The sequence below is a fragment of the Talaromyces rugulosus genome, chromosome I (genome assembly GCF_013368755.1).
Source record: "Talaromyces rugulosus chromosome I, complete sequence".
Lineage (NCBI taxonomy): Eukaryota > Fungi > Ascomycota > Eurotiomycetes > Eurotiales > Trichocomaceae > Talaromyces > Talaromyces rugulosus.
This window is the reverse complement of record NC_049561.1, coordinates 504,770-529,746: the sequence shown is the minus strand read 5'-3', so window position 1 is coordinate 529,746 and position 24,977 is coordinate 504,770. Positions and strand designations below refer to the sequence as shown.

The window sequence follows — 24,977 nt, the reverse complement described above, 5'->3', positions numbered from 1 at the left end:
AGCTAATTACATCGATGATCAATATTTTGTTTCAACGCGTAAGTCGTACCCAATTACTGTGTACAACATTAACAGACGTGCTAACAACATCATGATTCCGACGCAACCTGGGTTGACCAATTAATGTTAAAACCTCTGTGAGCTAATAATAGCTACAGTTTAATTGAGAATGCCACTGGAGTTTCGAAGTCCTACCGGCTGCTTGGTTCGATTGGATGCGGACAGCTGCATTTGCCCGGCGCTTACAGGCTTCTTAGATGGATCGATTGGACGAGCGTCGTTGGATAGTCTCGGGCAGCTGTATCAGGTCGGCGGTTACAGAAATAGAAGAAGTGCAACAGTTTGAGAGGAGGGCTGTTTATTATATAGCTAGTTGACTGCCCTCCTACATTTCTTCAGTGTTTAAGATGGGACTATCGACATGTTAGTTGCTAGCTAACTAGCTATGTACCATCAACCATGAAAGACCCTTCACGACTCGCCCGTATCGCCCACGAGGCTGGAGCCTCGAAATATTCCCATATTCAACGACTGCGCCCTCTGCAGCCCCTCGAACCAAGACCCCAGTGGGCGTCTCCGGCCGACGCCGCCGCCGCAAGAGAGATCCTCGTCCAACAACGCACCCAAAACCTGACGTGGAGAGACCCAACAAAGCAGAAACGGCGGTTCCTCCGCACCAAGGCGAAGAACGAGTCTCTCGCTAACCCAGAAAATTGGTCATTTTCGCGCGCCGAGCGCTCCGTCGCGCTCGATGATTGGATCAGGCAGCTGGGCTCTGTGGGCGTGGCGCAGGCGCTTCTCGATTTTGGCGAACCGCTGGATGTTAACTTGATCGAGACGGAGTCAAGGGATAAGGATTTTTCTGAGCTGGAGGTGCCGCAAGAGAATGACTGGCTCGAGTATGTTGCGTGCACTGGCTCTCTCGAACACGTGGTGCTGCTGGCCAGTTACCCAACTCGGCAATCGGCCAAGGATAGGGCTTTGTCCGTTGCCCTAAGCGGGCGGCGCATGTCCGTGGTGAAAGAGCTGCTGCGCTATGGCGCCAACCCAAACAACGGTCTTTGCGATGCTTATTTTCTTCCGGCGGTCGTCGAAGGCGATCTCGAGCTGGTTGGGCTGTTCTTGTCTGCGCTTAATCCGCTGACCAACGCCGCTATTAGCACAGCCTTGGTCAAAGCAGTCGAGACATGCAATTCGCATATGGTGTCTCTCATGCTTGCGCATGGAGCAGATGCGAGTCACGACGAGGGCAAGGCACTTGAAAGTGCCGTCCTCAAAAACAGATTTCAAGATCTCGCCTTGATCTGCTGGAAAACGCAGCGGCAGCTATCCTCTGCAGGTTTCAGCAAAGCCATCAGCACATCGTGCACGGTTCAAGATAAATATGAGCGAAACTCGACTTTGAACCTCTTGCTATGCGCTGGTGCAGACCCAAACCATTCGGCTTTAGAAGACCTCTTGCTTCAAGCCGCCAGAATAGGGAGCACGTCGACCGTTTCCCTTCTGATCGCCCACGGGACATCACCGAACCGAAGAGACGGCGAGCCTCTCCAAGTAGCTGTTCAGAGCCGACGAATCGACCTTGTCGAAATTATTCTTCAGAGCACCAGCGTCTCTTCCAATAGCACATCCAAAGCGCTCCAGCAAATCCCCGAGGAAGCATCCGACAGTGAATTTCACGAACTTGCAACTTGTCTCATAAACAAGGGCGTCACCGAAGAAGCCCTCAATGTCTGCCTTGCACGCGTCGTCGGTACGCAGAGATTAAACTTTTTCGTGCCTACGCTGGTGAAGCAGGGGGCCTGTCTGGACTACGACGACGCCGCCAGCGTTCGTTTCGCGTTGCGCGAGCAAAACATGACTCTGTTAGAAACGCTACTCATTGCCCCCTGCGCTGCCTATAATCTAGCAAAAGCTATTCCAGACGCAATGGCAATACCGTCTGGATTGGTTAGGCGCAATACCATGGACCTGCTTTTACGAAAGGGCGTCTCGGGGCCAGAACTGCATCGGGCTCTACGCACTGCAGTTGGGGAAGCCGACGGCCGGCGAGTTGATTACGAGTTGGCCGAGCTTTTGATTCGATACAAGGCCTCTGTCGATTTTGTCGGCTCAAATGGGAACTGTCTCTATATCGCGGCGCAGCGTCGTGACTTGACGGCTATCGAGCTGTTGTGTCGTGGACAGCCATCGTCCGATACCACATCGGCTGCTCTGTCTTTGGTCTTAACTGGCTCTGGAAGCTCTTCAAGTTTTGATCATGCGGATACGTATAAGATTCTCTCTGTCTTGCTACGCCATGGTGCGTGTGGAGAACCCCTTGCTCAGGCCCTCATCGACGCCGTTCAGCAGGGCTGCGATGTCCGCACCATCGGCCTACTTCTGGATAAAGGCGCCGATGTTAATTACAAGAACGGAAAAGCAGCTGAATACGCCTTGTCTGCGTCGGATATCATAAGCCTTAAACTTATCTGCGAGAGTGGGAGACTAGAGCAAGGCCCTCTAGAGAGATTGGTTCCACAAGCCCTGGAACCTCTGCTGTTTAGCATCGATAAGGCAGGTTATCTGCTTAGGTGCTGCGTAAAGTATAGCGCTATTCTCGATTCGACGCTACTGCTAGAGGTCGCGAGTATGGGGCGACGACGGGAAGTGATTCAGCTGTTGCTTGAACTCGGTGCTAGTGTTGACCATATGGAAGCTGCTGCTTTGGGACATGCCGTTACGGAAGGTGATATTGATACGACAAAGATGCTTCTATTGAAGAACCCTGCGCGGAATCATCTCCCAGCTCTCTTGAAAGTGGCGTCAAAGATAGATAGTAGCAAACGCCAAAGGCTCAGCATGATGCAGCTCTTCCTGAGTCATGGTGGCCCTGGGATTGGACAGGATGATGTTCTCGTACAAGAAATCGAATTGGTGTCTACTCGAGAGGATGATCTGTCCTGTATCAAGCTTTTGCTTGACAACGGTGCATCTGTTGACTACCAACAAGGTGCTCCAGTCCAAGCAGCTCTTGATCGCAACCAAATACCGATTTTCGATCTTTTTATTTCCCAAAGGCCGGCTAGGGTATCTTTAGCGAATGCCTTTTCTTCAGGAAGACGAAACACGGCCTTGACAATCCAAGAGAGATGGCATGTCTTTGACTCTTTATTTAAAGCCGGCATGGGAGGCAACAACAGCGACACTGAATCAGCCTGTTTGGCATTAATCGAAGCCGTTGAGCGCGACCCGTCCGATACAACAATTCCAACTTTGCTTGTAAAAAACGGGGCTTCAGCGGAGTACGAGCAAGGCCGTGCATTGCAATCAGCAGTGTTGAGCGCATCGGCAGCCTTGGTTGAGCTATTTCTTTGCCAACAAGAGCAACGGCCAAACATTAATCTCATCAACAGAGCCTTTGGAAGCATGATCAGCTCGCGTTCCATCGATCTTCCGGGTGGCTTCAAAACAGCTAAGCTGCTCCTGGAACACGGAGTGCAAAAGTCTCTAATCGACAACGCTATGGGTAAAGCATTCTCGACTACAACTGGGTATACATCCAAAAAAGAGGTCAGCCTGTTCCTGTCCCACGGAGCTGATGTGAATTCCGGGAGTGGCACGTACTTTGTCCACGCAGTTGAGAAGGAAGATATGGAGCTCTTCCATACACTGGTTGCTAGCGGCCAGCCCAATATCTCGTTGATCATTCCTGCGCTAATTCAGTCCATCGCACCGGAGAAAGTACTCGTGCGGTACCTGCGCGTTTTGCTTGCCAGTAAACCGTCGAATGTACCCATTGAACCCAGTACGTTGTTCATGGCTATTAAACGCTTTCCGCGGGGCGAAGAGCTTGTTCGACTTCTATTCGAATACGGATGTGTATCAAACTCGACAACAGTAGCTACGATTAGCCCTGTGGTGGGCTCTGAAAATATCAACCTCGTGATTTGGGCTTTATTACGTGGAAACCCAAAGGTTAGCGACGAGGTTATAGTCGCAATACTGCAGGCTGGGAATGAAGGTGAGTTCTCTGGTCCAGATGTAATTTATTGTTCTAGTCCTGGGCTTATACTTTACTCCAGATCCGTCATTTATGACTCCCAAAACGCGACTATCTGCCACAATTCTCGCGGCTCAAAGCCAACGCCATACGGTTCTGATCGAATTGGTCGTTCAAAAAGCAGACGTTTCTTGTCGTGATCACCAGAACCAATCCGCACTTTTCTATGCTGGTCGCAACGGGGACCGAGAGTCGGTGAAAATATTGATCCATGCTGGTGCACGACCCGACGACGGAAGTCTGCATGAGGCTGCGCGAGAGGTCCATCCCAAGGTTGTCTCTTTATTGCTGTCAGCAGACCACGACGCGAGCTTTCCCTCGTTGCTGCACTCGGACGAAGCCTGCTTCGGACGTACTGCTCTGGAGGAACTGTGCCTGAAAGCGTATCGTACCAGTGACGATAATGGAAACTGGAATACTAGGATCCGTGAGATCATCGGGATGCTACTACCTCGTTCCTACCAGGGCACGGAAATGAAGAAGAATGGCAACAAAAAGTCTATCCTTCACGTTGCACTTGACAACGCCTACCCCTTTGATGTAACCGAAGCTCTTTTGGAGTTTCCACAGATTTGGAAATTCATTAACGAGCCGATTCACCAGTTTGAATCTCCAGATGGATTGGTCTACTCACCGACCAAATATGTGGAACACTTCTACCGCGGGCCGCAAAACGTTACGAAAGAACTCATTCGGCTTCTTCGAGGCAAAAGATGTCAAGACGTTTACTATTCCACTCGGCCAGACAACCAGCCAGACGATGCGGTTGGAATGCCCGAGGAAATTGCCAAGGAAATCGCAAACAAGAAACGCATGGAGCGCGAGCAACAATATGAAATGGAGCGAGTCAACGCGCTCGCGGCACATCAGCGAGAAGTCCGGATGCAGGACCATCACCTAGATCTACGCATGTCAGACGAGCGGCATGAAAAGACGATGAAACAGGCGCAAGACCGCGAGACCTGGGAGCAGCGAGTGCTGCAAGACAAGCACAATTTGGTCATTATACACGAGCAGAGCCTCGGTCGACAGCGCCGTAACGAGTCACAGGAAGACAGCCATCTCCGGCTCCGGCTGTTAAGTGACGAGTCTATCCATAAACAGTCGCTTCTCGAAGTGGAGAGAAATGGCGAGATACAGTACAAAGGCAGATTGATGATCCAAGAACGAGACGCCGAGCAGGCCAAAATGGAGATACAGAGGAAACTGATGTGGGAGCGCGACCAGATAGACGAAAAGCAACATGGACGACAGCTACAGTGGATAGAACGCCAGGATCTGAGCGTCAAGAACAGAGCTACCGAAATGAAGGCCATCGCCGAGGCTGCTAGGACCGCAAACATGCCACCGACTATGTTACAGTTGGAAGGACCGGATTAGAATGAGAAACTGGATGCTTAAACTGACTTTATTCAATTTTTGTATAAATATACTTATATCGTTGTTTGGCTATGTAAAGGTCATTGTATTACCTGATGACCGCATAGCTGGCATGCATATAAGTCCTGGGACTTTGTAGAGACAGTACATGACGTCTAGCATATAAAAATTGAAACCTAGGCCAGACCTATCTTTTCCAAATCTGAGCGTTATACAACGAGATTAAGCAGATCACCAAACTTTATTGCTTCTGAGGGCTTCGGCGGCATGGTGACGCTTAAAAGTATCAAATTATTAAGACGGAAATGTCCCTCCACGCCTACGTAATCCTCAAAGTTCTCTTCTAGCTGACGAGGGGCAATTTCGGTTGAATTAGGTGCAAAAAAGGCGAATCATGCTCGTACCCGTTTTTAGAAGACGTGGTACGGTGATTGCGAGTCCTTCATGCACCATTGTGCCATGAATGCTTTTACTGGCCAGCCTTGTTATCTTGCATATGTGTAGTGAGATCACCGGTGTCTAGAATATACCCAAAAAGAGGGGCATCTGTACAAATGCCTAATGCGCCGCAATCAGCCTTGTAGGTGGCGAGTTGCTTTGAAATGGTTGCCTATCGTTTACTCGACGAGGCTGAGAGACTGAACAAAGGATGATAAGGAACTGGGAGGCTGAGTCCCCTTTGGTGCAGCGGTAAACATGTCGTTAAAACCTCTCCCATCCCCCCCAGTTACCTCAAACCAGAACTGCACCTTGATTTCACCGTCCAGACTTGTTCTTTCAAAACTCGTAACTGAGAATATGGCTTCAACCAAAGATTTCAAGCTAAACGCTAGCCAGTTGGAATATATCTTCAATCATGTGTTTTTACCCCCAAATGTCCCACAAAATGACGACTATCAAGACAGCAATGAGAAAGTCTTGCTCAGAGTGGTTGGATATGCGATAAACAAATTCAAAAACCACGTATCTCACGATATGGCTCTGGTGATTGAACAGGTTGGTAGCATGATCGACCGCCTCAGTATGTTGCTCGATCGTGACGGCATCACCGATGGAAAGCGGCTACAAGACGCCCTTGCAAATTTAGGCACTGAAGGTAGGAACTACTGGCGATATCAATTCATAGATGTGTTCTGACAAAATGTGTGATTCCTTAGGTGGTTTCCTTCTCCTCCACATACGAGCCCAAAACTGCGGGATTCTTATGAGCAGAGTTGAAGACTCCATCGACATAGAAGCGTTTGAAGTATCGCCTCTCAACTCCAACGTTATCAGCACTTTAGGGCGATTGCGGAGAACGTTTCCAGGTCCAGCACTTTCAATGAGCGTCGAAAAGTTCAAAAACAACGATTTTCAAGTGGCCGTAGCCGAGACACTGGCGAAGATGAGCCACCAAACAGCGCCCAAGACAAAGCCACAGGTACGAAAGAAAGGCATGCTGCAGGATGAGGGACGGGACACAACACATCCAAAACTCGTGACTGAGCTCTTTTTCAACTTTCTGAGACCACAGTGCACTGAAAATAAGCCCTTCACTATCGTAAAGAACACCCGCGAGGAAGTGATGTGGCTTGACTGCAAACAACCTTGGCACCGGTCATCTCTTTGGCTCCTCGTCCGCGTTGGAACGCAGCTAGCTCTTTCAAGAAGCTCCAAAGAGTCGAGTATGCCCAATGAATCATACAAGGTTTTCATGGTGTTTTTCTTAACCACTATCCTTGACTTGTCGTGTCAGGCTGGTGGCCCTTGCGAAATGATCTATGCCATGCAAGCCAAAATTTGTCGGCGATTACTGAAGCTTGACAGCTTGGGAAAATCTGTGAAGCTAGATTATATCGAGCATATCTTACAGAAGTCCTCGGCTTATCTTCAGTCCAAGTGGGACTCGATCATCTCTGATAGCGAGCCTAAAATTTCCCTCCATTTAGGCGAGAGCAACCTGACTCTTGATACGATGCATAATCTACCGGAAGTAGATGACTTCATTCAAGAGCTGTCTCAACTAAAATCGAATCAAACCACCAAAGGTCTATTCTCACCACCGTCAAAACTCGCCAAATTCTATGAAAGTCATATTCCCTCACTTGACGGGATAGCCGAAGATGACTACATAGTATACAACCTGAAAGCATTTGAGTCATGGGTTGAGAAAAGTCTTAACGTATGGGTTTCAAATAATATGAATGAGCAGACCGCATGTGGAAAACTCAGCAAACTGATGCGCCGCTACCATAAACTTGCAGCACTCCTATACGCAGAGAACCCTGAGGCCACATCTGAGATGTTGCTGATCATCACAGAGCTCTGGATAGCCTGCGATAGGTGCACAATTTCTATTGATGACACTATCAGACAGTACGACGTTGGTGTTCCAGATAAACTTTTCCAATGTTTTATCCTTCGCTCTAGGCCACAGATGCAGAGACTGTACGAGGCTGAGAACTATATACGATCTCGTCGAGATGAAGCCTACCATAAACCTTCAGAAACTTTTCAAGGTTTTGGAAGTTCCAATTGCTATTCCGTGAAATATTTCAACCGGTCAGATGAGCTTCAAAACCTCAAGAGGGACATCGAAGCCCATGCCGAACAAAAAAAGACTCTGAAAATCCAAGAGCTCCATGAAAAGAAAGAACTGTACAAGAAATTGATGGGAGAGCATAAAGCTAGCTATCATGATCAGGAAGAGGTAGTCGTGGACTACTATCAAGATATTCGTGAAAATAGATGCAAGAGCTACTGCCGTAAATGCGTTTGTCTACAACGGGCAGTGTCTATGAAAATCGACATCCACGAATGGCCCCTTCCAGCGGAGGACATGGAAGCCAAATCTGTCGTGTTCGAGCTCAGAGTTCCGCAGTGGTATGGCTATTGGCGCGACACCGCCATGTATCTACTGTATGATGTATACGGGATGAATTACCAGACAGAGAGCAAGCCACGGGCCATATATAAGCCTTCTACCTACCTGGGTCTCCAGAAGTACTTTAAGGCATACTGTCCGGATCCGCGGTTCAGTCTCTTATCAGAGATTAAGCCTCATACAAACACTCATCGGAAGCAAATGCCTATTGTTGATGTGGTGACAGAGTCTGAAATTTGTTTACTAAATGCGTTACACTATCGCTGCTTTGATAATGGTCGTGGCATCTTTATCAGTGAATTCCATATCGAGGCCGATCACATACCTCCTTCTTGCATTTATATATTGCCGCAAAAGTCATCTGCGCTGCAGCAATACCTTCAGCGTCCGGAATCTGATCCTAATGGTCCACCGCCAAACAAGATCATCGCCCACCAGTGTGACTGCCCACAGGATATGCAACTGGAGGAATACAAAGCTTTGGCTCAACTTCCCTTGGGAGTTCGTATTCAGTGGCAAAATATCCTTGTTCAACTTGCCATGCCAGCGGTAAACTTCAAGAAATGCGAAACGACGTTGTTCATATTGCAAGCTATCTACCAGGCTGGCCCAAGGACTGGAAATACATGTATTCTTCGAGAAGGACACCAAGTAATTGATGACGAGAATTTCACATGGACGCTTTTGAGAAGGATTCAGGACATGATTATATCCATACAAGAGAACTGGGAAGGATACCAGGCCTTGAACACCCTGACTTCTCTAACTGTGCGGGTTGTTAGTTTGAATTCAAACGTAGAAATTCAGGGAGAAGGATTGAGAATTCTGCAAAGACTGAGGTCTGTTGCTTGCTCATGGATTGAAATTCTCAAAGAAAAGGTCCAAGAATCAACAAGTGACCAACGCAGAAAAGAGCTATCAGAGAAAAGTGTGCTTCTCTCGTTGATTTGTGCCTCTTCATTCAGTGTTGATCAGGACCACTTACAATCCATACTATCCAACTCCGAAGGCCTATCTACCTTGATCCAAAGTTCAATTACCATCGAAGAGGGCCGCAATTGCATCACCTCCTCGCTGGATCCATTGGCACCGGTTCTGCATCTTAGTTGGAAGCAGCTGTTGTTCCGTGCCAGTTTGATTATTATTGAAAATATCAACGGCGTCACCTCATTGGCCCTGAACCATGCCATACGACGGTCGTGGTCGGCTTATAACCAAGATACCGACTGGAAAAAAGCCTCAAAAGAGGAAAATGACTGGATTTTTACAATGACGACCAGTCGGGGCGGGGTGAATGCGTTGCCCGTGCATTACAACATTCTTACCGGAGAGCTCCTAGTCGATGGCGACCGTTTGTCGAGCCTGCCTCCAAAGTACGAGCAACATTCGACTTACGGGATTTTGTTTGGACGCTCCTCCTTGGAAATCATGCCAAGCGGAATCTCGGGAATGAGATATTCGACAAAAAAGGCATATGCAGGACATACTGTGCACTTTGGTATCTCCGGTGAAAACACTGTTGAATGTGACCTAAGGATCAGGGCTGTCAATCCAGACCAGACTTTGGAACTAGTACCATCAAGGCTATTATGTAACAAGTTACCATCTGCATTTATCGAAAGCTTCGTCCATTGGTATGATAGTGCAACTCGACAGATTGAATTCCGTCCAATCAATAATGCCTGGCGGCCGTCCTCCGAAGCATGGATCTTAGCACGAAACGCCCACGGCCAAAGTTGGCAACTTACCAGAGGTGAATCGTCCTTGATGAATATGGAAAGTCTAAAAGTTCTTAAAATATCAAAAATTCTCGCTCCACTGGAACTTCCTCATCGGCTGCATGTGTCACTGAAATCATTAACATCAACAATCGAGATTGACATTCCTTGCCTTGATCTTGGTTTTCAGATTGAGCGAGGCAGTCAGGAAATTCGGTCTCGAGAGTTTCGCGGATTTCTAATTGATGAAGACCAGTCTCTTGGCTCTCTGATAAATTTCAAGAATAAACTTGTTCTTACCCACGAAAAACAGGAATCCCAATTAGCTCTCCTCTTGGGAGGACCACTTCGGACTCAGAAGAGTGGCGACCATGTAACTGTTCAAGTCGATCAAAAGGTCACGGCGAGAGCATACGCATTTCAAATTGACCCTTGGCTAGGCCGATTGGTTGATAGCGGAAATTTGCAAAGCAAGCTTTTTCTCTGCTTAGTCCACGCATTAACTTCGTTCTGTTTACCAGATCCTCTAACGAAAAAGACCGGCACTGAACAAGCCATCTCAATCTTGAATTCCGCATCATTAAACTCGTTTGATTCTTTGTCCGAGGAGAATCTTTGCACACTTCACGAAATCGCCCACCTCGCCCCAGGGCGTCGGTACTATCCTGAAAATGAGAAAGAAATGCAAACAGTGATATGGAGGCCGGAGCTTGGGTTTTTAGCTCAGGATGGGGCGTTCTTCAAAACAGTACAATGTCTAATCAACGACAAAGTTCGGCAAAAGTTCCTCTGGCCTGAGAGTTGTCAGAAACTGCCTAAATTTGATTTTGTGCAAAGCGAGCTTTTAACAAGGGATCTTATACGCTCATCCTCGTTTCGTGTGTCTGGATTCGGTGCAGAGCTTCACACAACATCTCATGATAGATATTATCATGGCCGTGACCGAGACCAGGCATCTGAACCTGGCTGGCGAGTCTTTGTGACAGCAGATCTCATTTACCACGAAAGGCAGGAGATATACCACGCTTTGCAAGGAAACATGACATCTCACATGTGGGATTTTTTCTCCAAAACGCCAACTATACATGGTTTGGATGGATCATTCCCCGAGTTTGAATTTGAATATGACTCACAGTTGCTTATTGACCCGTACCTGGCGATTCGTAGTCATTGGCTTAGTCTCCATGGCATCCTTCGCAACAAACCACCAGTCGATAAATTCCGTTTCACGCTATGGTTATCGGCTTTGTCATTCGGGGAGCAAAAGGAACAAAATAACATGCTCGCCATTCAAACACTGATCCTATTTTATATCTCACAGAAGATGACGAATATTCAGTTTCCCTCTTCTCCAACATACGATCTTTCCCAAGGGTACGAATATAAAACGGGGATCATCAAATCAATTATTGAATACTCGTGTTATCAAATATATTATTCCCCTGAAGGAAACATGACCAAACGTGTGGATGAGTCAAACAACTCATTTAAAGTAAGACAAAATAGGCTTTTCAGAGATAATAAATCATACGCAGTCAGCTTCTTGGCCTCTCTACTGCGGGATATGTGGCCCACCAGAACACCATCAATTGACGGAAACCCGGAATGTGTTACTAACTACATCGCTGTGGGAGCTGCTATGGAGTCCGTCAGCACAAAATTCCGGGTTTGGCTTGACAATCTATCATTCTACCAGTACTTAGATGAGATTATGCAAGTACTTGCTTGCTGTCCTCGGTACACACCTGCATTGCCTTGGAATTCACGCGGTGATTCTTCCAGTCTTCAGCAACGGAATGGAGGCTACATCACAATGACTGATATTCTCAGCCTGCCCGCGCCAGAATTGCCCAATGTTATGGAAAACGTGCCAAACCCAATTCCCAAGGAAGCCTCATCTCATTCATCCACGGAATCCCTGAATCGTTTAATCAAGAATCTGGCTCACGGAGCAGAATCTCGTTATGAAAAAAGCTATATTAACTATCTCCAAAAGAGTCTCGAAATGCTGCAGAACAAGTCTACGAATGAGACCTTGTGGTTAAAGGAACAGGGCTTATTCCAAACTTTACAACAGAATTTAGTCTTTCACCGGGAGCATGTTGCAACCTGTTTCGAATTAATTCTGTCCGCAGTGGCTCAAGAATTTGGGGGTAGCAATTCTCGCAAGAAATGGATGCAAATCATCATGCATGCCGGCCATGGTCCCCGGCTATCCCCTAGTCTTATCTTGGAACAACTTAGCAAACGACTGTGGTATTCATTGCCACCACCTTGGAAAAAGACGGTTGTAGAATATGGCTTAGCCCTATCTGCTATGCAGCGTGCAGGAAAAATGTTTGAGTGCAAGGAGTCTCAAAGGGAACTTATTAAAGAGATCCAAAACGGGGGACACGAAAACTGGGATCCTCACAAGTACCCTGACTCGTTGCTTTTAGAAGTCGAGAGCGACATTCGAATCCGCAAAGTCCAGGAAGAAATTGCATGTGAGATGAGGCACCGACCAGCCAGAGAAAATGTGGTGATGCAACTGAACATGGGCGAAGGAAAGTCGTCCGTTATTGTACCTATTGTGGCTGCTGCCTTGGCCGATGGCTCTCGGCTGGTGCGAGTTATTGTTTCTAAGCCCCAGTCGAAGCAGATGTTTGAGATGCTGCTCCTCAAGCTGAGTGGGATGCTGGGACGGCGCATTTATCGTTTGCCATTTTCACGAGCACTAAAGATCAGCAGTGAAGAAGCAGAATTTATCCTCAAAATGTGTCAAGAATGCATGAGAACTAATGGAGTTCTTTTGGTGCAGCCCGAACAAATCCTGTCACTGAAGTTGATGTGTTTGGAATGCCTCATTACTGGAAAGACTGATGTTGCGAAATCGCTGCTAAAGACACAGAGATTATTTGATCAATATGCACGAGATATTGTGGACGAAAGCGACGAAAATTTCAGCGTGAAATTTGAGTTGATATATACAATGGGTGATCAAAAGCCTATACAGCTCAGCCCAGAGAGGTGGACGGTAGTTCATAAAATCCTTGATATGGTCCGAAAAGAGTCACCCGAAGTGAAACGAGTCTTCCCCCTAGTAGAGATTGGAAGTTGTCCCGATGGAGGTTTTCCTAGGACCCGTATCGCACATACCGATGCGCAGCAGGAACTGGTATTTCGCATTGCGAGAACAATCTGTCAGCAAGGTGTAGTGGGCTTGCCTATTGCGAGGCAAGGGAAAACTGTCAGAGACTCAATCTACACGTATATTACGAAATGGGAACTTGACGACCAAGAAATCGAAGCAGTCGAAAACGAATCCCTTGGCTTTTGGGGGGAATCGACACGAGATATCCTGCTTCTTCTACGTGGTATTCTTGCTGGTGGAGTCTTATCTTTTACCCTTGGCTCAAAACGATGGCGAGTGAACTACGGTCCAAACAAATCTAGGATTCCTCCCACAAAACTTGCTGTTCCTTATCGTGCCAAAGATAATCCTACAGCCCGTTCAGAATTCAGCCATCCAGATGTTGTTATGGTATTCACGTCCCTGAGTTACTATTATTCCGGCCTAGACGATGATGATTTGTTTGAGACTTTCCAACATCTTTTGAAAGGAGATCAATCAGATGCCGAATACCAGATTTGGGTCAAAGACGCAGATCGATTGCCGGAAGCTTTTCGACAGTTAGTCGGAGTCAACCTCCAAGACCGATACTTGTGTGTTGAAAAGTTGTTCCCTCCCTTCCGCTTCGCGAAGAGCGTAATCGATTACTTTCTATCCCATCTAGTGTTTTCAAAAGAAATGAGAGAGTTCCCACATAAGTTATCAGCCTCTGGGTGGGATATTGGGCAGCTCACAGGTCAGCCAACCACCGGATTCAGCGGAACCAACGACTCACGGCAGCATTTACCTATTGATGTAAAGCAATTGGACTTGGAGGAGCAAACACATACCAATGCACTGGTTTTGAACTACCTATTGCAACCGGAGAATGACGTTGTCGAAGTTCAGCTCGCAGGCGGGAATGAGACTTCAAATGCCGAAACCTTCCTTACCTTGGTAATGAAACTCTCTCCTCCCGTGCAAGTGATTCTCGATGTTGGTGCGCAAGTACTAGAACTTAGCAACGTGGATGTTGCAAGGGAATGGTTAAATCGGTCTTCTAGCCAGACCGTACCACCGCAGGGGGTAGTCTTTTTCGACGATGACGATAACCTTTATGTTGTTGACCGGAAGGGACAAGTCGAGCTTCTCCAGACCTCACCCTTGGGCAAACATCTAGATGTCTGCTACATATTTCTAGATGAAGCACATACTCGAGGTACAGACTTAAGACTACCGGATTTTTATCGTGCAGCCGTGACCTTAGGTGCAGGAATCACGAAAGACCGCTTGGTGCAAGGTGAGATAAATTAGCATTGGAAAGTTCGGTGGCTAATTATTTATTCTTCCAATAGCATGTATGAGAATGAGAAAGCTTGGAAACGGCCAATCGGTCGTGTTTTGCGTTCCTGAAGATATCCAACACCAGATTCGAGAACGAACAAATGAAACTAGTCTGCAGAAGATAACCCTCTCCGACGTACTCACTTGGGCGATACACGGAACATGGGACGACGCCAAAAAGAGTATGCCGTTGTGGGCCACACAGGGCGAGCGATTTGTGCGCCAAAAGAGACTATGGGATAATTTGTGCACAGAGAACGACGATGCTGCAGTATCCTCCGAGCAAGCTCGAAAGTTCCTCGAAGACGAGGCTCAGTCTCTGGAGCAGAGATACCGACCTGGCTGGAAGAAGAGCTCTCCATATTTATCCTTTGAAGTACGGGGTGATGCCTATTCTGAAATTTTGGCGCGGTGCAATGAATTTGACAATATTTCTCATCGTACGGCAAAGATGAATGAAGAACAAGAGCGCGAACTATCACCAGAAATTCAACATGAGAGACAGGTGCAAAGACCACCCAAGGAAACGCCAGAAAAACACTGTATCCACCCCGACTTAAAGGCATTCATTTCTACGGGGAAACTGTTGAGGGATTCCTCTGCTTTCCGACCTGCTTTTCAATCTCTAAGAGAAACCAGCGCAGCACATCATTTAGACGTTGCCGAGTTTCCCTTTGACTTGCTTGTGACAACCGATTTCTGCAGAACTGTTAGGCCTCAAGATACATGGTCATTTGTCTCAGATGCCTACCAAAGATCAGTTCAATGGATTCTAACGGGCCGAGACCGATGCACCCAAAACGACACAGTTAATGTCACTAGCCAAATGGTAATTATAAGTCCTTTTGAGGCCCAGGAGCTATATGGACTCATCGAGGATTCAAAGTATGTTACGATGCATCTCTACGGGCCACGCTCCAATTTGGGAAAACCGGCACTAGACAAATTGGAACTCTACAATATTTCCAAGGTAGGATGCAACGGTTTGGATATCCCTCTGACACTTACCATTCAACTCAATTTGTTTGCGGGTCAATTGTATTTTGGATGTTTTGAGGAATATGTCCGTGCTTGTGAACTTCTTGGTATCGCTTCCGAGCCACGCGAAGACGTGAGGGTTGGTTCCGATGGTTTTATTTTCAGCGATAAGCAAACATCAACCTTCCATAATAGCCCAGTCAAATTCCTCAAAGTGCTCATGTCTAAGATTCGGAGAAACGGCGAGGGGATCGACAGAACGCATATGGGGCAGCTATGCAACGGTATGTTTCTAGAGGCCTCGGATTTCATTTCGTCTCTAGAAATTTCTCCCGAAACTGACCAGTCGTTGGTTTTACGTTCTAAGTCAACCCGGTTATAGTATTTCAATGGGGCTAGACAAGTAAATAGTATTTCTTATGTCACATCAATATAAAAATTGCTGTTCATCTCTTAACTATTATGAACGCAAATATTAAATTTGTTCATATGTTAGGTCCATGACAGAGCTTACGTGTATAGCGAGACCTTATTTGACGCCAAAGTATACGTCAAATATACAGAGGTTTCCGTGACTAAAACGTCGGCTGCAGCAAGACCTTGGCCAAATTCAACGGTTGGCTTAAGAACGGCCCATGACCTGCTTTGATAGTCTTTATCGACCGAGTCTCGTCCATCACTCCTTGCAATATGGTCAGTTGAAACTTAATGGTAGCAGTTTTATCGGCGGTGGTGATGATATAAGTTTTCGGAATCGAGAAATGCCAGGGAGCGCTGGGGATGGTCTCAGCGGTGAAATCGTTACCCCGTTCTATTACAGTCAAAATTGCGTCTTTCTCTACTCTATTGCACGAGTTTGGATCTTCTCATAAGATAATTACCTATTTTGTTAGCCACGGCGGTAAATATGAGTATTTGGCCATAGGGGTGTTATCAGGAAGCAAAAATGCAGCCAAAAAAACGAGCTCAACGATGCCGTGCATTTTCCCACCCTGAACTCTAGTTTCCTTACCGAATCCTTTCACTGCTCTGCTTCCTGGCCATCAGCCATAAGAATGCATGACTAAGATGACATCTTTCTGCTCGTCGTCGACAAAGCGGACCAACGTATCCTGGATTGTTTTGATTTCTTCTTGGTGTGTAGTACCGACAGTTTCATGTCCTACAGCTGGGTACCTCACAGCGTGAGATTGGCGATCATGGTTAAGCAACGAGCAGTCTGAAAGCAACAAGCGGTCCAAAACCTTGCAGAGGTGGGGCAGAACATGGGACTTATACATGTACTCAAATATTGATGCAATTCCTTTGCCTTGTTCTCACAAAACATGAAGCTAGACTTAGTACGGGGTCCTCGTTCTATTATAAAACAGACATAAAACATGCAAGAGTGAGTCAAGTTATTCGTTTCGTCCAGGTTTCGTCGCTATACATATCGCAGTTGACATCTTCCCACCATTCAACTGCGGTTAACTCTTGAGATTCATGGAATCTTCGCACAGCATGTATTATTTTGATATTTATTATTGCTGCGATTGGGATCACTGGCATTCGGCGCATGTACTAATTTTTGTACATTGCCGTTGAAAAAGACGAAAACGACACGCCAAATTAGGAAATATTGCCCGTCGCCCACATCGCCCAGTAGACATACTAATATAGGAGAATATGCATAGAGTTTCGCGCGCGTAGCTATATATGAAGGACTATGAGCGTAATCGAAGCGATTTAAGAATGCATGTGTTTTCGGTTATTGAAATATGCTGAGGGGTCAGATGAATGCAGTCTCTTTCACGTTATTGGATACTGCAGACAAAATATCGGATTTGATATTCCGTAATGCGATAGGGAAAAGTATCCGAAAGAAAGCATTTCAGCCACCGCGGGGAGGAGCCTTTCTATATAATGAACTAGCCTCGTCATAAATCCGCAATAAAATTAGCTCTCTCGATTAATAACAGAAGTCTCTTCGTTAGTAAAATGGCCGCCTTACCCACCGTACGCTGGGGCATCGTCGGTATGTCTTCGTCTACGTATCCCCAGAAAGCTCACCAATTATTAACATGTGACAGCTACCGGAATGATATCTTCTTGGTTTGTGGAAGATATAGTTCTTGAACGACAAGATGCCAAGGTCGAGCATGTCATCCAAGCCATCGGCTCTTCGAAACTTGAAAAAGGCCAGGATTTCAAGAATACATTCTGCCCAAAGCAGAACCCTCGTATTTACAGTTCTTACGAAGAGGTTTACGGTGATGCAGATGTCGATATCGTCTATATTGGCACACCTCATGGTTATCACTATCGTGATTGTATGCAAGCTATTGCTGCTGGCAAAAATGTGCTGTGCGAAAAGTCTCTCACAATCAACGCGAAACAAGCAAAAGAAATATTTGAGGCCGCTCGAGCAAAGAATGTATATGTTGCCGAAGCCATGTGGCTGCGTCACCGACCGCTTTTCCGGGATTTGGGACGATTGCTGCATCAGGAGAAGGCAATTGGGGATGTTACTCGGATATTCTCCGACTTTGCATCCGGTGTTGATATTGACTCCCTGCCTCCTACATCGCGATATCGAGATCTCACTCTTGGCGCAGGGTCGTTGCTTGATATTGGGGTTTATGCACTCACATATACGATACTAGCCCTCGAAGGCGACGCACCCGGTCGGAGCGAGTTTCCACATATTCTGGCTACCCAAACCCATGAAGCGGGGATTGAAATTACCACAAGTGCAATTCTTCACTACCCATCAACAGGCCGACAAGGTATTACGACGTGTACTACTAAGACCTTCGGGCCTCCTGGTGAGGTCTTTGCTGTGGTCCATGGCACCGATGGCTTTATCGAAATTGAGGGCACGGCACCTTCAATCCCACTGGCATTCACAGTATATTCTAAGCAGACTGGTATCCCCGAAAGGGCTTATTTTCCTAAAGAATCGTTTCAAGGGAAAAGGTATGAGTTCCCAAATGTTGGACGGGGCTTTGTCTGGGAGGCTGAGAATACGGCCCTAGACGTTCTTAATGGACGTAAGGAGAGTGAAATTGTCCCATGGGCTGGGTCAATTCGTATCATGGAGATTATGGACGAGATCCGCCGCCAGGGAAACACGGTGTATCCTGGGGAGCGAAGACGTGATTAAAGTATTATTAAGAGTGTATTTCGAAAAGACAGGGAGAGCTCTTGCCATGCACAAACAAACTCAAGTGAAAGGGAGATGTGATATGCGGGATCGGCTGCATCAATCACCTAAATACAACGCTCCTATTGGCTGGCCCAGAACAATGTACATTACACGGCGCCTACTGAACCTAATCGGTTATTAATATTACTACTACGAGGCTAGATAAAAATGAGGCTGTGTAGGAGACGATCGTAAAAACCAGCCAATGTATTCTTTGAATGTTGGTTCGGCTGGGAAGCAGCTAGGCATCCTTATGTAGCAGTCGCTACATCATGATCCCTGCAAACCCTAGCGCAGGCCTGCCAGCTATTAGATCTTTACATTCATAAGCACAATGTATGCTGTACCTTCGTTCAAGTACGACTGCTAGTTTTATGGGGGAAAAGTGTTGAAATTCTTCTAGCCCGCAAACACATTTCTTTCAATTTACCCCAATCATACTAAAACTACCAATTTTTGCTCTTGTGAAAAGGATGTCGCTCCCACAGTCTTCCGCTCGTCAAATAGTCGAGAATATCGCTAAATCTCACGGCTTTCTTGGAGAAGATGTTTATAAACAAATGACACCCGAGGCACGCCGCCAGGTGGAGGAGGCAATGTTGATAAAGGATGAATTGATTGGATCCTCAGTCATAACGTATGTTTGATTCCTCCATTATCATGGATCGTGCTCTTGCCTAACAAAATGATGCTATAAATTGCAGCCTTGCCAAAAATCTTTACAAAAGCAGTGCGAGATTTGTTTTCGAGCTATTGCAAAATGCAGACGATAATTCATATACCAGAGCTAAAACTTCGTCTACGGATCCCTATGTGTCTTTTCATGTCTACAATCGTCGAATTGTAGTAGAATCCAACGAAGATGGCTTCGCATACCAGAACCTAGTTGCTATTTGCAATGTTGGAAAAAGTTCAAAAACCGGCGCACAAGGTTATATCGGAGAGAAAGGTATCGGGTTCAAATCCGTTTTCATGGTGGCATGGAAGGCAGTTATCCAATCTGGGGACCTTTCTTTTTGTTTCCAACATAGAAAAGGTGACTCCGGAATGGGAATGATATCCCCAATCTGGGAAGATGTCGAGGACGTCGTGCCTAGCCATATGACTCGCATCACTCTTTTCCTCCATGGCTCCATTTTAGACGACGACATGGAAACAACACTTCGACAGTTTCAAGAAATTGAGTCAACCTTTCTTCTTTTCATGAAAAACCTCAAAAAAATATACGTCACCATGTATGATGAGAATGATGAACAGCATAGTTGTGCTATCTATTCCATAAACCACCAGTCAGGGACTTTGGTTGACCTAAAGAGTGAGATACTGAAGAACGGGGAAACCGAGGTGCACTCAAAACACTATCATCTCACAAAGGGTATTGCGCATGGCCTTCCTATGAGTGACAATCGGAAATATACAGACGACGATATCTCTCGAGGAGCATACAAAACCGCCGAAATCGTCCTAGCATATCCCTTGGATGACAGGTCTATTCCAATTATACAACCGCAGCACGTATTCGCATTTTTACCAATAAGAATATTGGGATTTTCAGTTGAGTTAACAAACTCTGCTTGCTATACAGTGCTAACATACTTTTCTGTTAGTTTTTGATACACACAGATTTTGATACAGACGCTAGTAGGCAAGACATTTTGAAGTCTTCAGCTCGCAATATTCGTCTTCTCGATGGTATTGCCGAAACTTTTATCAAAGCTACTTTGCAATTCTGTAAACACTCAACCCTTCGCTACCAATGGATGCGATATCTTCCCCAAGAATCCGACTATCCCTGGGATGACTTTTGGGGAAAGTTACTTGAAAAAATCAATCTCAGTTTGCAAGAAACGCCAGTGCTGTGGACCCGAAGTCACAATAGCTTGCACCGGATCCAGGCTATACGACGCCTCAGACACGACATGCTTGATGAGGAAGGCAATCCCTTATTTCCTGACTCCACTCCAGAGCGCTATTTGGCGGCTGAGTATTCGATCACAGATTTAAAAAGATTGAAAAGTTACGGGCTTACAAGTATGCAAGTGAAAGCGTTTCTTGAGAAAGTTCGCTTAGATCTTGACATGGATAGTGACTCTTATGTCAAAGCCTCGTCAACAGATGAAGGTTGGCACTCTCGCTTGGCAAAGTTTTTGATTTCTGCTGGGAAAGATTATCCATTCACTGTTCAGACTCTTGGTATAGTCCCGTTAGTTGAGGGTATATGGACACGATCCCGAAATATTTCGATTTATTACTCCCACGCTAAGGGGTACCCAATACCAACTGATTTAGGCTTGAACTTGGTAGATCCCCAAGCAGAAAAGAATCCTCAAAGAAAGCAGCTTTTTGATTCTCTTGGCGTTGAAAATTCAAAAATCTCCGACATCCGAAACTTGATATTGGACAAATATCGCTACACTTCGATTACTGTTCAAGACTTAGCGACGTCTCGAAACCACTTGAATTTTCTCTACCTGACTATGCACCTTGACATGGCGTATGAAAATACCGAGTCTATATCCTACCCCCGGTTGCACATACTAGATCAGAAATGCCGGTGTAAAAGGCCCCGAAATGATATGGTCTATTTTTCTGATGATAAGCCATATGGTGCTTGGGATCTTTTCCAGGCTGTTGGTTGCGATACCATATCTCAACGAGTAGATCCAGGATTCGACGTATCATTCATACATGATGAATATATGGAAAATCCTCCTAGCCAGCCAGAAGGTGAACATCGGAGTTGGAGAACATGGCTAAGAGATTTCTTGCATGTCCGCAATTTCATACCACTTTTCACTAATAATGGGCTTTCCACCCCGGATTATCATCTAAGTGGCGAATGCCTCTATGTGGCCAAACATCGTCCCGAAAAGTTCATAGGGTTTCTTCTCGAAAACTGGAAAGAAAGTGACAGCGAGGAGCTTCACAAAACTCCGGGACCAGCAACAGATTTGTTGCAGCTTGAAGTTCTTTGTGAGGATGGTACCAGGTATCCACTTAGCGAGACATATCTGCCAATAGATGAGCACAAACACGCGAAAAAATTCTTAGATGATACCGACTTCTTCCCATGGCTTCGTATAGAAGATTCTTTGAACAATGAGGCAAACCTGTCTAAATTACGGGTGCTAGCAACGAGGTTTGGTTTTGGATACCCCAAATCAGACGTCGAATTCTATCTTCGAATACTTTTATATGTTTACCTTTCAGACATTGATGCAACGGACGTTAACAGAGAGACGAGAATCTATGAGCTATACAGTCGAATTGAGGCTCGGTACCGTGAGTCTGTGGATCGAGATAGTTGCCGTCGACAAGTAAAGTACGTTCCTTACAACTATATTTATTCATAAGTTTGAAATTTCTAACCTAGAGTATAGACATGCTTTTCTTTCATCATTAATATACGTTCCTGCAATCGGCTCTCAGGCAGCTTGCTGGGCTGAACCTGAAAAATGCCTGTGGGACGCCCCTGTTCATATGCGAACCAAGTTTTCTCTCCAACCACGCTATGAGAATGTTCAGAACAATTCTTACGTCAAATATCTGTTTTGTAAAATTATCGAAATTCCGGATGCGAATGTAGACGACCTAATAGAAGAGTTGAGGAATATACAAGACATTGAAACCCCTGATTTCGATCACATCTCCAACATCTACGGAGAGATTCATACTATGGCGGCAAACATGGACAATTCTGAGTGCGATAGACTTCGGTACGTCAAGCATTCCCTGCTATAATTCTTCCATTTGTTCTTAAAACTCACGGTTCTAAGGAAGGAATTCGAAACTAAGAAACTCATATACGTTTCTGCTGATGAGAGCACTACATGTGGATGGTATTCTGTTTCTGAGTGCCTGTGGTCCACGACGACTGGGATTAAGGGAATGACAACTATCAGTGAGCAATATGAAGAAATGTTTGACTTTTTTGTCGAATATCTGGGTGTCCCTACCTTGACACTAGAGATGGTAGTTGATAAACTAGCACACCAAGGAGCAGAAGAGACTTCCGTCAAAGACATTAAAGACACAATTTGGAGACTCAACGCTCTTCTTCAAAAGGAAGATAAACATCCCAGCTCTGACCGAATCTTGAAAAGAACGGTGTTTCCCGTCAGATATCCTGGCGAAGGCGTTGGTTTGTGTTCTTCGGAAACAGACTTTGCTATCGCAGATCGTGAACACCTCTCAGGTTTGTTTTCTGGTGAATCTAAGACTTTAGATTTTGAGGTCAACGATATAATACGACTGGGACCATTTCTCCGGTGGACTAACTTGGAAAGTCGCTATTTGTCATGTTGTGTGAAAGAACTATCTGCCCTATGCAGTGGTGATAGCCAAAAATTGGTCGCGCATGATCGAGACATAGCTCCTAAAGCACACGGTCTACTTCGGTGAGCATGCCAATGTCTATGATTCTCAAATTAAATCAAGCTGACTTTTATATCCTAGAATTGCAGTGCACTTTGGAAGTCCTCGAGTTCGGAGTGGCGAACAACCTTTTTATGATGAACTCCAAAAGATCGAAGTCCATGAAACCGATGGCATAAGTTCCCAACTTCACCTCAGCCAAGATGGAAAGGTCATCAAAGTTGACTTGAGTAGTAGCGAGCTACATCTCCAGGATCACAAAGATGGACTGAAAATTTATGTTCTACGCGACGAGGAGATTCAGTACCAATGCTTTCTGGACAGAATGCCCAAAGCCCTTTTAGAATGGATCATGACAAACCCAAAAACTGGTATCTGCGAAAGATTTAACGACAAAGCTATAAATGTAATAAGCACAGTTATACAAGCCCAAAACAAGTTTATATCGATGGCTATGACTCGAGCTGGAATTATGTCTGTCGAAACACCTGACAACTCGGTGAATGATGAGCAGAATGAAACTCCAACCCCCCTTTCACGACCAACTGAAGAGGGCGATAATTCGACAGAATCCGAGGGTGATTCTGACTGGGACAGAGATACTTTGGTTCAGGACATACGGCATCCAAGCTCGCATGACGACCTAGTCGGTGTCTCAAATGAGGAAAGTGAAACCTATACGACGACTGCAAGATCAGAGTCTAGTTCCTCACGAGCCCTAAACCCCCTAACAATAACTCCACAGCGAGGGATCGCAAGTTCTCACATTCCATCACCGCTCAGTGTTGCTCAGTCAGGCCAGGTTGACCTGGAGTACCTCAGAATTCTCAGTAGTGTTGTTACCGCTGCAAGAAGAGCCTTGTTCCCAAGTAGAGGCATATTTGATATGGAAGCACTCGCCCGCAGCCTGCCTACCGTCTTGCCTGAAAATAATGGCGAATATTTCGGCCTTCGTTCATCAGAAAAGATTGAGCGAGACAAGAAAATCGGTGCAGCAGGGGAACTTTACGTAAGTAATCTCAAATGTCTCATTAATACTAAGAGAGAAGCTAAAGCAAATTGCAGGTGTTTGAGGTCTTGTCTCGTTTGACGCCTGCCTTACCGGGTTTCTCTCGCAGTAATTGGGAAAGTAATATTCGTAAATATGTGACAATTCACCACGATTATACGACCCTCGATTCTTGGTCCGGGATAGAAACGGCAGATATCACGTATTACGACAGTGAGAGTATTCTCACAAATTTCCTTGTGGATAAAGGTTATTTAAATGGCTCAGAGTGGTCCGGCAAACGGCCGCGGTACTTTTTGGAAGTGAAATCCACGATTGGGCCCTGCGAAAATGCCTTCTTTATGAGCGGATCTCAATATGAACTGGTAAAAAGGCCGTCTTCAATTTCTCCACAAGGCTAACCTCTGTCATTGTCAGATGCAAGCAAATTCTAATGGCCCTAGTAGGTCAGGACAACAGAATTCGATATACATAATATTTCGGGTCTTCAATGTGGGCAAAGATTCAGCACAAATGAAGGTTTACGTTGACCCTGAGGCTATGAGAGAGAGGAACGAGTTGCGTTTCACAGCAAAAGCTTGGTCTATCGTCCCAGGATCTTCTCAGATCCGAGAGCCTATCAATTGATATATCAATAGACTCGGTTGTAAGCCATGGCATATTTCTAACAGGAGGATTTGACGCTACAGCATGGTGCTACATCACGCGCTAATATGGAAATTCTCACCCGTAATCTCTCATCATTTCTATAGTTTTTATAAATATCTGTTGGTGCCTGTGATAAATCATAGATTTACTATCTAATAAAACTCTAGTCTTTCGATTTAGTTTTCAACGATACTCCATATAAATAATCAACCGTAGTATTATGTTCTTTAAAGTAGTTTTTGTCGACATCTGGAAGTCAGTAGATAACAATTTTTTGCCCTTCCACACTTTCTTAGCGGAGAAACCGTCCCAAGTCACCATGACATGCCCCATCGCTCGTTTGATT

At 45.8% G+C, this 24,977-nt stretch overlaps 3 protein-coding genes across 3 annotated transcripts; all 3 read left to right on the top strand.

The window, feature by feature from the left end:
* Positions 1-459: 459 nt before the first annotated feature.
* Positions 460-15,798, top strand: TRUGW13939_00155 (uncharacterized protein; the record flags this gene model as incomplete). The annotated part of the gene is made up of 5 exons (XM_035483370.1): positions 460-4,003; positions 4,065-5,403; positions 6,190-6,518; positions 6,580-14,394; positions 14,450-15,798. The coding sequence occupies 5 exons, from the start codon at positions 460-462 to the stop codon at positions 15,796-15,798; spliced, it is 14,376 nt and encodes a 4,791-aa protein (XP_035339263.1).
* A 1,595-nt stretch (positions 15,799-17,393) lies between these two features.
* On the top strand, positions 17,394-18,558 carry TRUGW13939_00154 (uncharacterized protein; the record flags this gene model as incomplete). The annotated part of the gene is made up of 2 exons (XM_035483369.1): positions 17,394-17,430; positions 17,486-18,558. The coding sequence occupies 2 exons, from the start codon at positions 17,394-17,396 to the stop codon at positions 18,556-18,558; spliced, it is 1,110 nt and encodes a 369-aa protein (XP_035339262.1).
* Positions 18,559-19,160: 602 nt separating this feature from the next.
* Positions 19,161-24,610, top strand: TRUGW13939_00153 (uncharacterized protein; the record flags this gene model as incomplete). Its single annotated transcript, XM_035483368.1, has 9 exons — positions 19,161-19,237; positions 19,305-20,115; positions 20,208-21,094; positions 21,164-21,922; positions 21,981-22,316; positions 22,377-22,997; positions 23,056-23,983; positions 24,040-24,348; positions 24,401-24,610. 9 exons carry the CDS (start codon positions 19,161-19,163, stop codon positions 24,608-24,610), a joined length of 4,938 nt encoding a protein of 1,645 aa, XP_035339261.1.
* Positions 24,611-24,977: the final 367 nt, after the last annotated feature.